This window comes from Seriola dumerili, unplaced genomic scaffold (assembly GCF_002260705.1).
Source record: "Seriola dumerili isolate Sdu_G_001 unplaced genomic scaffold, Sdu_1.0 BDQW01000160.1, whole genome shotgun sequence".
Classification (NCBI taxonomy): Eukaryota; Metazoa; Chordata; class Actinopteri; order Carangiformes; family Carangidae; genus Seriola; species Seriola dumerili.
This window is the reverse complement of record NW_019174415.1, coordinates 468,869-481,988: the sequence shown is the minus strand read 5'-3', so window position 1 is coordinate 481,988 and position 13,120 is coordinate 468,869. Positions and strand designations below refer to the sequence as shown.

At 41.0% G+C, this 13,120-nt stretch overlaps 1 protein-coding gene across 2 annotated transcripts; it reads right to left on the bottom strand.

The window, feature by feature from the left end:
* Window positions 1–688: 688 nt before the first annotated feature.
* On the bottom strand, window positions 689–11,630 carry csf1r (colony stimulating factor 1 receptor). 2 transcript variants are annotated; one of them, XM_022751569.1, is made up of 22 exons: window positions 11,500–11,630; window positions 11,063–11,186; window positions 9,057–9,338; window positions 8,590–8,877; window positions 8,343–8,479; window positions 8,089–8,254; window positions 7,778–7,979; window positions 7,295–7,410; window positions 6,985–7,096; window positions 6,647–6,846; window positions 6,360–6,451; window positions 6,120–6,246; window positions 5,835–5,939; window positions 5,525–5,635; window positions 5,179–5,341; window positions 4,993–5,075; window positions 4,749–4,852; window positions 4,239–4,361; window positions 4,025–4,136; window positions 3,835–3,934; window positions 2,679–2,790; window positions 689–2,278 (listed from the first exon to the last, which is right to left on the bottom strand). In XM_022751569.1, exons 2-22 carry the CDS (start codon window positions 11,112–11,114, stop codon window positions 2,132–2,134), a joined length of 2,934 nt encoding a protein of 977 aa, XP_022607290.1. In that variant the 5' UTR covers window positions 11,115–11,186; window positions 11,500–11,630; the 3' UTR covers window positions 689–2,131. The 2 variants fall into 2 exon arrangements, with proteins under 2 accessions (XP_022607290.1, XP_022607291.1); XM_022751570.1 differs by having other exon boundaries at window positions 9,057–9,335.
* Between the last annotated feature and the right edge of the window lie 1,490 nt (window positions 11,631–13,120).

The following is a 13,120-nucleotide window of genomic DNA, read 5'->3' as shown; positions in this document are numbered from 1 at the left end:
ATCAGTCCAAAATGACCAACACAACTATACAACACAGTTAAACTTTTCACTTATTGTATAGCAGTGTGATTAAGTTCATTATATGTACTTTACATACCTGAAAACAAAAATTGTTTTAAACCAAAATTATCAAGGAGAAAAATCAAGACAAAGCTCAGGAATGTTTGTTTGTGATGTTGCTAAAAAAGATCATTAAAATGACAAGTGAACTTTTTTTGGACAAACACGCCACAGTTAATGTGAAGAGTGTTAGAAAGAGGATCTGTAGGAATGAGTGTAGTGGGAGATAATTATGCCTTCACTCAAACTCGATAATATCTCTAAAAACAGATATTAAAGACTGTTGTTCAAAATATACTTCATTAAGTCTGGCAGTTCATAAAGTAAAAATGAGGATCTGTGAGTGGTAAGCCAGACAAAGGAGGAAAAGCATTTGGACCTTCTGTCGCCTCAGCGATGGATGAATACTGATGAATACTTCCCTACAAAGATTTCAAGGTTGTGCAATGTTGACAGATACTGTGGGAAACGTTCCAGAGGAAATGCAGATTGGACATTATCCAATAAAAAATAGGAAGTGAGGAGAGAAGAACATCAAGGCCACACAGTTTCTATCCGCACAAATGTCTGACATATACAGTACATGATGTTCCAGTAGTATTCACACATTACAATGGAATCAATGGAATCTGGATTTTCAATGGTAAAGCTTTATTCAACACCTCTGCAGTTTTTCAGTGATTAAATTTGCAGCTTTTGCATTGATTGTCTCATTTGCACAAAAAAAACCCACACAACACAATATATGAAATATTGATGTATGACTTTCTACTCTACAACATTTCAGTGAAAATAAAGATGGTTCTTGATTTACATGATATAGATATATACATTATTAGACATCTCACTCATGCTCCATTCAGATGCAAGCACATTTGAAATGCCTGAAGTCATACAAATTTGCAGTCTGTATCTCTCACATAGCTTATATTATGTTATTCTAAAATCTTCATAGAGTTGGCAGTGTAGGCTGACTGGTACATATAGACATGGGTGAAGCTTACATTCTAACACTCTTCTAACTTTACAGGAAATGAGAAGATTAAGTTGTGCCGTGAAAAAACAAAAAAAACAACAACAACAACAAAAAAACCTTCACATTGTCAGACATGAACCTTTGTTCACCTGATCCACCATGGATCCACAGATTTCCCTGCTCAGTTCAGTTGTATTCCCTGCTCCTAAATCACACTGAACACTGGTTAATTAATTACATTGCAGTGGAACAATCACATGTTGCCACCAACTGACAGCTACTGTAAGTGAGTCACAAGAAGCACAGCTATGACCAAAGCACAGAGAGGAAAACAACATGGCCATTCTTTGCCCTCTCCATGGATGATTTAGCATGTTTAACCCAGGGAGAAACACTTGCACTCTTTAGATGTTCAATTAAGGTGATCAGAGAATAAAACCTAGCTCTCCGCACCACATAAAGATTGGTGGCTCAGCTCTCACAGTTTTGGATCCAGTGTTTGTGCCTGTTGGCTTGCTTCCTCTGAAAAAACCATACATGCAATAAAGTGATGAAAAGGAAGTGAACCTGCTGACAAAAGTGGCCGAAATCTCCACAAAAAACAAGACATTCACACTCAAGGGACAGTAATAAAAAATAGTAATAAACATAGTGTACAATATATAATTAAGAACACTCGTGAGAAGAAAGGACAGACAGGTTTTTGTCTCCTTTGGATAAGCTGTATCAGATTATACCTCAAATACATAACAGAAGGAGTGATAAAACAGTCCGTGAGGGTGTAACGCTTAGGGTAAGATACAGCTTTGGATGTTTGTGTGGTTTGTCGACATGTTTCCTCCTTTCATGTCTGCAGCCGGTGTGAGACGTGGCAATTTCTAGTCATGGTCTGCAAAGAAGCAAGTCACATGCTTGCTGCAGCTGCTCGTCTGTCTGTCGAGCAGACGCAAACAGCAAAAAATAGCTGTGATGGCGACTCTCTGCAACTGTCCAGCGGTTGGAACAAACTGTGGTACTTTGACCACAATCTACAGTTCATCCCATGATGCTTGCTGATGAGTGATTGATTTACTGATTGATTGGGGCTGAGGGCTTTCAACAAAACTGGTAGTTGTTGGTCTTCATCAGTGGCTGCTCCTCTTCCTCGTGGTCACAAGACTGGTCACAGGGGCCGTCACAGCACTTGGGTTCGTCACACACTTCACCCTCTGTGACCTGCTGCTGCACATTCTGGTAGATTAGCTGTGGAGAGGCATCAGTATGATGGTTAGACTGGATCCAGAAAAGCCAAATATCGCCTTCATCCAGCTTCAGTGCTACGGTGCTATAAGTGAAAGAAGTCTTGCATTCAAACAACATGTGTAACTAAAATATCAGTCCATTGTTAATTATGTGCCAGAGAATGTTTCTGTGAGTATCTAATTTGGGAAACAACACCCAAACGAGATTTTATCACAAGCAATCTAATTCATTTAATTGGTTTGACAGCACAGCTGAATTTGTTTTCTCTTTGGGAGAATTAAATTAAAACAAAAACAAGGTTTCCTGAGGACATCTAGGCTGGGGAATGCCATTTTGTTCCTTGTATGATTCTGCTGAAGCCAGACTGGAGCCACTATAACCTCCTCTACAGTAAACCCACCTGTTCCTGCTCAGGTTGGTCCCCAAGTAGTCTCTCTATCATCTGACTGATCTTGCTGAACGTGGGACGCTCCGTGGGCTCCAGATTCCAGCACATCTTCATGATCATGTAACTGAAACAAAAGCAAATCATACTTAGGAGATAGATTTATTTCCCGACAAATTCAACCAGACAAAACATTAATTGATGCTATTCATTTTAAGGGATTTATATCTGAGGCTATGCACCTGATTTTCAGTGCAAACTGCTGAGCTTTTGTGGTAAAATTGAGAAACTAAAGCCAAAACTGACAAATAAGGCGAGACTTATGGAGGTGGTGACGCAGTTTGATAAGAGAGACTCGTTCATAAGAATCCCTGCCCCTCCAGTCTTATTTCGCTGCCGTGAAATACCAGTTACATGGCCTCCTAGCTTTGAGATCATGTGGCTAACAGGCAGAACCGAGGCCTGACTCACAAAAGAACAACAGATGATTAGGCCCTGACTCAGATTCAGTCCCCTCCGTTTCCACAACACAGTTATTCCGGGTGGTGTGACAGTCACATCAAATCAGCACACACAGATGTTAGGGCCCTCTGAGATACTGGGAAAAACACTCTCTTTATTTTCACATCTCGCTGGCTTGTAAAGTCTGGAGTTTAGGCTTGTTGAATTTTGAGTTTGGGGTTAGGAGATAATCCAAAGCAAGCAAATTAAAATCAGGAATAATAGAAGTACTTCATGAGTTTATCTCATGTGTCAGTTAATTCTGATGTTAGATAGCGTGGCAGACTGGCAAAGAAAAAAGGATCTTTGTTCAGTTGTGACGAACATTTGGGAAGCCAGCCGTTTGAACTGTCTGATGGTAAAGTCAACTTAGGATCAAGGATCTAAGTTTTTTATAAATCAGTCTTTTCATGCTAATGCAAACTTCATGTTGTGCACTAGTTAATAGTATCCTTTTTGCAGCAGGTCTCGCCAGTTAGTAAGCATAACCACAGTGTTACTTCTATTCTTCCTCTCAGTCTGAGGTTGAGTGCAAACATTTCACCAACTGATAAAAAGCTGACTATTACTATTTACTAATAATCAGGTGACAAGAAATAGAGTATTAAAAATAGTGTTTAAAGACTGGTGTGTGCAAAAGGCAGCAGTGATCCATCCTTGTAAGTCTTACATTTCAGGTGGGGCAAAGTCTGGTTGGGACATCTGGTAGCCGCGCTTCACCATCTTGTAGAATCTGGTGTCCACAGCCATGCTGGGGTAGGGGCTCTTGCCTAACAGAAAATAATATACTGTGATTTCAGCAAGAAAATCATAAAGTAAATGTGAGTAAATGTAGATGAAAAACATGCATGTGTTCTCACCTAAAGAGAATATCTCCCACAGGAGGATGCCATAGGACCAGACATCACTCTGGACGGTGTACACACAGTCAAAAATACTCTCTGGAGCCATCCACTTCACTGGCAGACGTGCCTTCACAAACAATGTCAAAATGATACAAAGTTTTGTTTTGTTTTTTTAACTAAACTCATCTCATATGAATAAAAGTTGGCTCTAATGTACTCAAGTGCTTACATTGCCCTTCACCACGTAGTTGGAGTCATTCATGATGTCACGTGCCAGGCCAAAGTCACAAATTTTGGCCTCTCTGCGGTTGGTCAAGAGGACATTCCTGGCAGCCACATCTCGGTGAATACACTGCAAACACACACACACACACACGCAAACACACACACACACGAAAACACACACACACAGTTTGTCTTTGGTTGTAAAGTCTTCCGTAATAAAAGATGATGAGATCAGTAGATGGAGCGAAGTAGCATGAAGAATTGTGATCAATTACATTGTCAAACTGTGACAATGAGTAAATATGAACAACATAATGGGAAATACCCCTCATAACCCCCTCACAAAGGATTTCACACCCTTCATTTATCATATTCTATTCGAAGTGAGACTCATGCATGTCTGTCATCTGGGTAATACCCGCTTTCTAGGGACAATACAGCAACTGCTGCTGTAGAGCTTTTTTTATTTCATATGTTTGCACATTCACATCCTTTCAGTGGAAAAATCACTCACATTTTTGGCAGCCAGAAAGTCAAGGCCCTGAGCCACTTGAAAAGAAAACCTCAGTAAGTCATCAATGTCCAGCGGCCAGTCACCAGTCTCCTCACACACAGGGTCTGAGCATGATTCAGAAAGAAATAATATTAGTAACACCCAGGGACAGGAAGTAAAGCGGCAAATGATTTTAATCAGCATGCTGCAGCATGATGCCAAATAAGTGTAAATCAAAATGGGATTTGGTAGGAAAGTATTTTACCTTGAGGTGATTCCATGATTGGCAGCTGGCTGGGCCTCATCTCCATGTAACTGCTCGATGATGCACTGGAGATCCCACTGTCACTGTTGGATGGAAAGAACATAAAGAGCGGGACGTCAACAGAAACAGATAACTAAGACTTTCACTAATCCTCCATCATCCGACTGCACATGTTTGGAGATGTACCTTCTAATGAACTGTTTCTGATTGCAGATGTTCTTGTAGTCATTTGAGCTCTCCATGATGTCGGGAATGTTCATAACAAAGTTCACAAATGTCTCTGCCTTGTGACGAAGGAAGTTGAGGAGGTCACCAAGGCTGCAGTACTCTGTGATCACAAGCACTGGTCCTGATGAGGAAACACACACAAAGAGTTATGACCCTTTCAACAAAGAAAAACTGTGTTTTGCATGCAAATTACTTAGTTGTACTAGAGTTTCCATTAACTGGCCGGCCGAGAACTTTCATAAACATGTTTTTACAATATATTTCATCACACATGATAGAAAACAAACACAAGATGCTGTCTGACCTCCATAGGTGCAGGCTCCCAGAAGATTGACAATGTTCTTGTGGTGTCCCAAGTGGCTCAGGATCTTCAGTTCAGACATCAGAGCCTCCCTCTCATCTGAATGGGCACTGGCTACATAACCACATTACAGATTTTCATATCATTTAAATCTGATCATGTTTTACGATCTCTTTAAGTGACATTTTCAAATGCCTAAATCAGGCATAATTTTCATGTTATCTGGAACATTTTCAGATTTGCCAGTCACTCTGACGTGCTCATACAAAACAAAGATCTCTCTGTTAAATCAAAGGTCTGAGCATCGCCTCACCTTTTAACATTTTCACAGCCACACGCATCACATTGTCTTCCTTTCCCAGACCGTAGGCTGTGGCCTCGACGACCTTTCCAAAAGCTCCTGCGCCCAGGATCTTTCCTGGTCAGACAGAAGATAAGAGAGCTATGAGTATAACAAAAGCCTGCTTATGTGCTATCAAATTTTTATGTTATTTTATCATTTTCCCATTATGTTTACATCTAATATTGTATTAAAACCTAATCCAAAATGTGAGCATTTAAGAGCAGTTGAGTCAGTTTATGATCAAATGTTGCAAACCTAGCCTCAGCTTGTCTCTTGGGAACTCCCACTTCTCATTGTAAGGCAGCTGAGTGGGGTCAATAAAGGTGTAGTTGTTTCCATCTCTCGCCTCAATGATCTTCCATCGGATCTCATACCTGGGTTTCTGAACATAATAGTAGGACAGAATGGCACTGAATCAAAGCCACAAAACCCATCTCTCCTCGAAATATCTGAGCGATATTTTACTACTTAGACTACATATGTTTTTACACTAACCTGCTTATATTTGTAAAACAGGAAAATCAGCAGCACAAGGAGGATGGACAGAATCCCTGCTGCTCCAGCCAGAATGGAAGTGAAGAGCTGATCTGTCCAATCAAAGAAAAATCAATATTGATATATAATTTAACGTCATATATACTGACGTATGACTGTGTCATACAAACTGTTATTTTCTTACAAACCAGATATTACATTTGGTTTGAGCCCCCGTCTCCGTGACTGTATGATAACAGACTGACAAGAACAGTGACTCTGATCAGAACATAATGTCAGATACTCACCAGAAACCTCCATGGCAAAAGTGTCGCTGCTGACACCGACAAGGTTGAAGGCCACGCACTCCACCGTCATCCTCTGACTGGACGGCCCCACAGTGAGGACGCTCTCCACCCCCACGGCCCCATACTCCTTCCTCTGGACCTCCACTGTGGGAGCCTGGAGAGGGATCGCCATCTGAAGCCCTGAGGTGTTTTCATTGCACCTGCCTCATTGCAACACATACACAGTTAGACACAGGATCCAAACATCACAGGAGTGTTGGTACTAAAACCTTACATCCTTGCTTAGTGTTATGGGTGAAAGTGTCTGTTGAATGGCTTCAATGTACAGTGATACTTACGTAGGTCGTATCCCAAAACACTGGTACCAGACAATTCTGGGAGCGGGATACCCAAATGAGGTGCAAGTGAGTGTGGTAACATTTTCCCATCTCACCACAGCAACTGGTCTCTCTGCCAGTGAAGAAAAATGTGGGGAAAAGTTCATGTTCAGCTTTGCTCAATTACCAGAATGATCTATCAGATTATTCAGCAGTATGATCCACCAATAAACCTTTATTTTTGCACTATCAAACTGTTAGAAAGACAAATTGTGCCACAAGACCATGGATGTTTTTACTGCTTTGATTTGTGTTTAATTAAATCACTTACGATACATTTGGACTTGGAATGTGATCGATGCATTAGCCAAGTCACTCCGGGCATGAAAGGTGTACTGGCCCTGCTCCTGTGCATTCATTCTCTTCAGCTGCAGAGTGGCATGGTATCTACAGAAGAAAAAAAATACCGAAAGGATCTTTAAAATGAGAAAAAGGGGAATGTCTACACAGTCAAAGAAGTGACTAATTCTGCGGTTTGAATTCAGACATTTCCTATTTATCATCGACGCGTACGTCAAGAAACTAAAAAGAGAACGCCACTCTTCCCTCTAGCAACAGTTTCATGACCTGAGAAAAATATTATGACCTTGGCGTTCCCTGTCAAATTCACCCAAAATGCACTAACAGCATTTTTCCAGAGTAGCTTCCCCTTCCTGTAGTACACTTGATTGTTTATTACATTTAAACTGTGCTGTAAGCATGTAAGAGAGCAGCTTTCACTTGAGACCAGCTCGTGCTTGCTGTGGCGTCGTACCTGTTGTTGTATCGGATGAACTTGTGCTCCTGTGTGGACGTGTTGGGAGATGTGGGTGTGTGCCATTTGTGCTCTGTGATGTGAGGGTACGCTTCGATGAGCACACTGAGCTCCAGATCTTCTCCCTCATTCACCTCGACCGAAAGACCCTGGTGGGCCAGTTTAGGGGACAGCTGGGGCAACAGCCTGATGTAGGGCTTGTCTGTTCAGACGAATCAGGAGACATTCAGTTTGTCATCTCTCAGTGGTTAATAGACGCTCCAAGCTTTTCAGAATCAGTTATGGCTAGTGTGGTTGTTTCTGCGGCTTACCCACAACCAGCAGGTATGTGGTTGAACTGTTCACCCCTGCTTCATTGGTACCAATGCAGGAAATATTTCCTGTGTCTGCGAGGTCCACAGCAGGGATGGTCAGTATGCTCTGTATGTCCAGCCGGTTTTCTCCACCAGAGCGAACCCTCTCCTCGATGGTCGGTTTCTGAAGGCAACATGCATTTTAAAAAATTCAAGTTAAAGTCATGATTACTACCACAGTTAAGAAAGATCCCAAAATGCCTCATACTCACCGACTTGGTGGTGTATTTCCAGGTGACATTGTAGTTGAAGTTGGGGTTGTGTGTGGTGCAGCGAATCTTGAGTTCCTCCCCAACGATGCGCACATACTCATCTGTCTCCAAGAAGACATATGGAGGGAAACGAAGCTCTGGAGCAAGAGGAAATCATACGAAAGTGTCAAACTGGACGCACCTATCTCTTCAGATAACTCTACAACAGTTTTTGGTTAATCACTCCAAACAGCCAAACAGGTCTCACTCTGAATGACATTGATGGAAAAGGCCTTGGAGGTCCTCTCCACTCCGTTGACCTTGGCTGTGCAGACATAGTCAGCGTTGAAGCTGGGGTGGAGGCTGTGGATGAGAATACCACGGTGCCGGTCAACTGTGAAGTTCATGCCTGGTGGTACGGTGGTGCCATTGTCCATGCGGAGGCCCAGGTCCGTGGCTGCTGGGTCGGTCAGCAGGCAGGGCAGCAGGTAGTCCTCACCTTCTTTCTTCACCACCCGCAGGGATGTGCTGCTGGTCCAGAACACACGGTTTGGATCTAAAGGGACGAGGTGAGGGAGAATGTATTAGATCATAGAACAGAATCTAATAACCGATCACAGACAGGTATAACCAGGGTGGACAATAATCCATGCAAGCACTTAGAACTGAACATTAGGAAGCTTGTCCTACTCTTCTGTGCACAGAACAGCCGGACTCTCATTTATCCGAGCTCACCTTTTACGTACACATGCACTGAAGAGGTCAGGTCACGATGCTGAGCAACGTAAAAACACTTGTACGTTCCAGTGAACTCTGCAGAGGGACGGTCCACCTTTAGGGTGCGGACGTTCCCGTTGCCCTTGGACACGTAGCGTCTGTGCTTGGCTAGCCTGGTTTGCCAGTTTACTGGACCGTCACCCTCACACCTCAGATCAAGAGGGGTCCCGGGTTTGACCACTAGCTCAGAACTGCCCACCACCTTAGAGTTGAACTTGATCACCGGACGACTCCATTCTGCTGAGAAGGGATGCAAATTTGAATGAATGAATGCATTTATTGACTTTTTAGAAGTGTGAGAGCAAATCAATCAAAACGGACTATGTTACTTAAGTTCTTAGACTGTAGTTTTGCTCTATTTTGCTGTTACTCCTTGAAAATTCAGGATGTTGTTTCTGTTTTGATCATTTTGAGATAATTGAGAATTCAGAGATGTCTCATCTGCTCCAGGATCCAGATTTATGTTGGAAGTAATCTCAAGAGTTCAGGAAACAGATTGAAGACTTGGACCAGAATAACATCTCTCGATCCTTTTCACTTCTGCTTTTCACAGTGTTGCTATCTAAACACTGGCAGCACAAAAACAGAAAATATGGAAAGCTTCAAATCTGTTACTGTTTAATTTTAACTTTTTCCGCTGTATTCAACACAACACCCAAGCATTTTAAGCATGGAAAATGGAGTAATATCTAACAGGCATCTTTGAGGGTGAAATTTAAAAAAATAAAAAAATAAAAAAATGAAAAAAAGGGCCCCAACCCTGAGGGAATAACAAAGCAAGATTTAGGGAGGCAGAACAGGGCTCTCTTTGATGCCTTTGTGGAGGACTTGGAAGTTTGTAGAAACTCAGCAGGACAGTTATAGGGGTTGTTTGAGGTTGAAACTCTTTTTTGAAAATTGTTGACACTTATGTTGACTGAGAGTACCTTTCCTGTTAATCTGTGTTTCTTTCTTATTGAGTATTGAAACTACACTTTCTGTAAGAGTCATAAAAGTTTCCATTTAGACGTTTGTACAGTGTCTTTTGGAGCTTGAAGCAGAACTGAGATTCCAAGTTCAGCATTTTTTTCAATTCAGCACTAGTAGACTTACCAGGAACAAAATGATGTTTGGAACCAATCGGCATTTTATTTTTTCTGAACATCCCGACTGTCAGAGTAAACAGTTGCCTTTCACCCAAAGCCCCTTTCCGATCATCTAAATGAACCATTCATCCAACCTCAAAATGACCCCAATTACACCTCAAACAGTAATCCACCAGAAAGCAAAGCTAATGCATTCAGCTGTAATTAAACCAAACAACAGATACTTTTATGTGCTCAAATACAAATACATGAAATTGCAATTTGGTGCCCAGCGGGTGATACCCATACTTGTGGTGTTCAGAATCCAAAAAAAAAACAAAAACAAGTATCACAACAATGACCCCAAAAAACAACTCATGATACTGTGGACACTTGTTCTGCTCATTACAAACAATAGAGTGTCAGATCTCAGATGGAGAAGTATGAAGTGTCTCTCAACTGCTCCACACTGACCACAGGTTTATGCAAGTATATGAAATTTCCGGTAAAATCATAAGTGCTGTATACACAGTAATTCATGTCTGAGAAGATATTTTCAGAGTATTATATAAATAATTGGTTAGCTGTCGTGCAGATGAATATGTAATGTAGAAAATGTATATCATAGGAATTGGATTTATTTAACGTTTTCTTTAATTCAACATTTACAGTTTTTTATATACTGAACCCTAAACATTGTGAGATTTTACATCTTTCAAATCATTAAAAAAACAGTCTTTTTTTGTTTGTTTTTCTCTTGTCTTTCTCTTCCACTGTTTTATTTCAGATTGCGGATTACTCATTTATGTCTACAGTTGTTGTCAAAAAGTGAATAAATAGAGTGAAAGGACAAATCACTGCAGCTGTAAATGTAACAGTCAGTGTTTTTTTGGGCCTTACCTGAAGCAGCAGAGGCCACAATCCCCAGCAGCACCGTGAGGTATGACTGCATCCTGGATCAACTCCAAACCTGCAGTTTGAGAGGTTGATGTCCGTGTGTGCTACCAAATGCTCTTCTTTTGATCTGTGGCGGTGTTGGAGAGGGAAAAGGGAACACCACCTCAGAAGTTGTCCTACCACTCATTCCCATAATGAACTTCTCTTTTCTGACTGGTCTGAGCAGCATTGTTGAAGATGAAACTATGCTGAACCACAGTCTCTTGCATTGTTTATTCTGTTTTGTGTACATTAGAATAAGGAAACAGACTAACATATGAAATACTTTGAGGAAGCATTTCTTGGTCACAACTATGGGAATTAGTACATCTCTACATCTTAAAATATAAATAAAATCCCATGCATTACGAAAGCATCACTCATTTATTTCAACTACTCACCTGCAGATGTCTTCAGCTGAACAGAGGGGGTACAATAATGTCCCTGGGTTTGATGTTTCCAGCATCCAGAGCTGAGACAGGAGTTCGTTCTTCCCTTTCTGTTTGCCTCTGCCCTTCTTCTCCCTTCTGCTTGTTTACAGTGTCTTCGACCACAGAAGTCACACAGCAAACATGAAATCTTTCAGACAGCAAGTGGTGGAGGGTGGAGGGAATTGTGTGTGTGTGTGTGTGTGTGTGTGTGTGTGTGTGTGTGTGTGTGTGTGTGTGTGTGTGTGTGTGTGTGTGTGTGTGTGTGTGTGTGTGTGTGTGTGTGTGTGTATTTGTGTGTGTGTGTGTGTGTATGTGTGTGTGTGTGTGTGAGGGGGGAGGCGGATCAGCATATCACGCTCAACTAATTAATGAGCTAGTACCAATTTGCCACAGAGAGGCACAATTCTCCCGAGACACCCGTGGAGGTGAGACTAATCATCTCCATCACTGTAGAACCATGGCTGCCAGGCTTTTCTAAGCCGGAAAAACGTGGACTCGTGGGAGAGGGGAGGACAGTCAAAGGGCTCTTAGAAATCTGACCCAGGAGTCAGAGAAAGATGAGGGTGCAGAGTGAGAGAAGTCACTCTTCTAGATAGGATCTGTTCTGAGTAAGACTTCACATCAGGAAAAAAAACATCTCTTAAGTAAGTTCTTTTTTTCCAAAAAGATCCAGCTACAAATCAGTGAATGTGCTTTAGCTTTATATTATTGAGACCACCAGTATTAGTACTTTTTAGTGGTTTAGCTGTAGTGTTTTTGAGCTGTTTAAACAATGAAGAAAAACTGATGTAGACAGAGAAGGGCAGCCAGATGAGAACCACTGACTTCACATCATTCATAAAAGACTCACACTTCCAATAATACTATGATAATACACATTTATTGTCACATTTACAACATATAAAATGACACATATAAAAATACATTTGTAAACGTTAAGAAGAGCTTTGGTACCATAGCTTGTGATACAGTGATTTGTGCATTTTATACTGTGTAACAAATGCTACAGGAAAATAAAAGTGTGGTGTTTTAAAAGGTGGTTTATGTAAAGGAAGTATTGTGTTAATTACACAACATAAACATTGTGTAAGTGAATGTTAGAGAATGCAACACAAGACTAAAAGCGTCATTTTTACATGTACACATATGGCTATCTAGGTTCCTTGAGTACAGTAGCCCTTCATGTCAGCAAGCAACAATACTGTAGCTGCAAGACATAAATCTCTAGTCTATACAAAGGCATTTATGTGTGCCATCTTGTGCTAAGGCAGTGATACGCTGTATTTATTATATTCACTTGAGTCGCCTGTCATCACAGAAACTGAGTGTCATAATCACTGTAACAGCCACATACTTAAGTCATAAATCAAAGTTCTTAGTTGTAATCTTCTATCTTTAACATAGTGTACATTTGTCTTTCTTCATAATGAATATCCACATTTTTCTATATAAAGTGCAAATCTGGCACAGAACTGTGAATTAAGCCTACACAAAACAAGTATTCAAAATTCAAGACACTATTCAAAATTCACAAATGAAATATACATTTCATATAATCCCAAAAATCTCATATATTTCCCAAAAAAAGAGT

What these genes read in the sequence shown, in the direction of transcription:
- csf1r (XM_022751569.1), bottom strand. Translation starts at nt 11,114, where the DNA reads ATGCAGTCATACCTCACGGTGCTGCTGGGGATTGTGGCCTCTGCTGCT. An exon ending in CACATACCTGCTGGTTGTGG is followed by an intron (nt 7,980 to 8,088) that starts GTAAGCCGCAGA and finishes TCGTCTGAACAG; the next exon opens with ACAAGCCCTACATCAGGCTG. An exon ending in CAGAAACAGTTCATTAGAAG is followed by an intron (nt 5,076 to 5,178) that starts GTACATCTCCAA and finishes TCCATCCAACAG; the next exon opens with TGACAGTGGGATCTCCAGTG.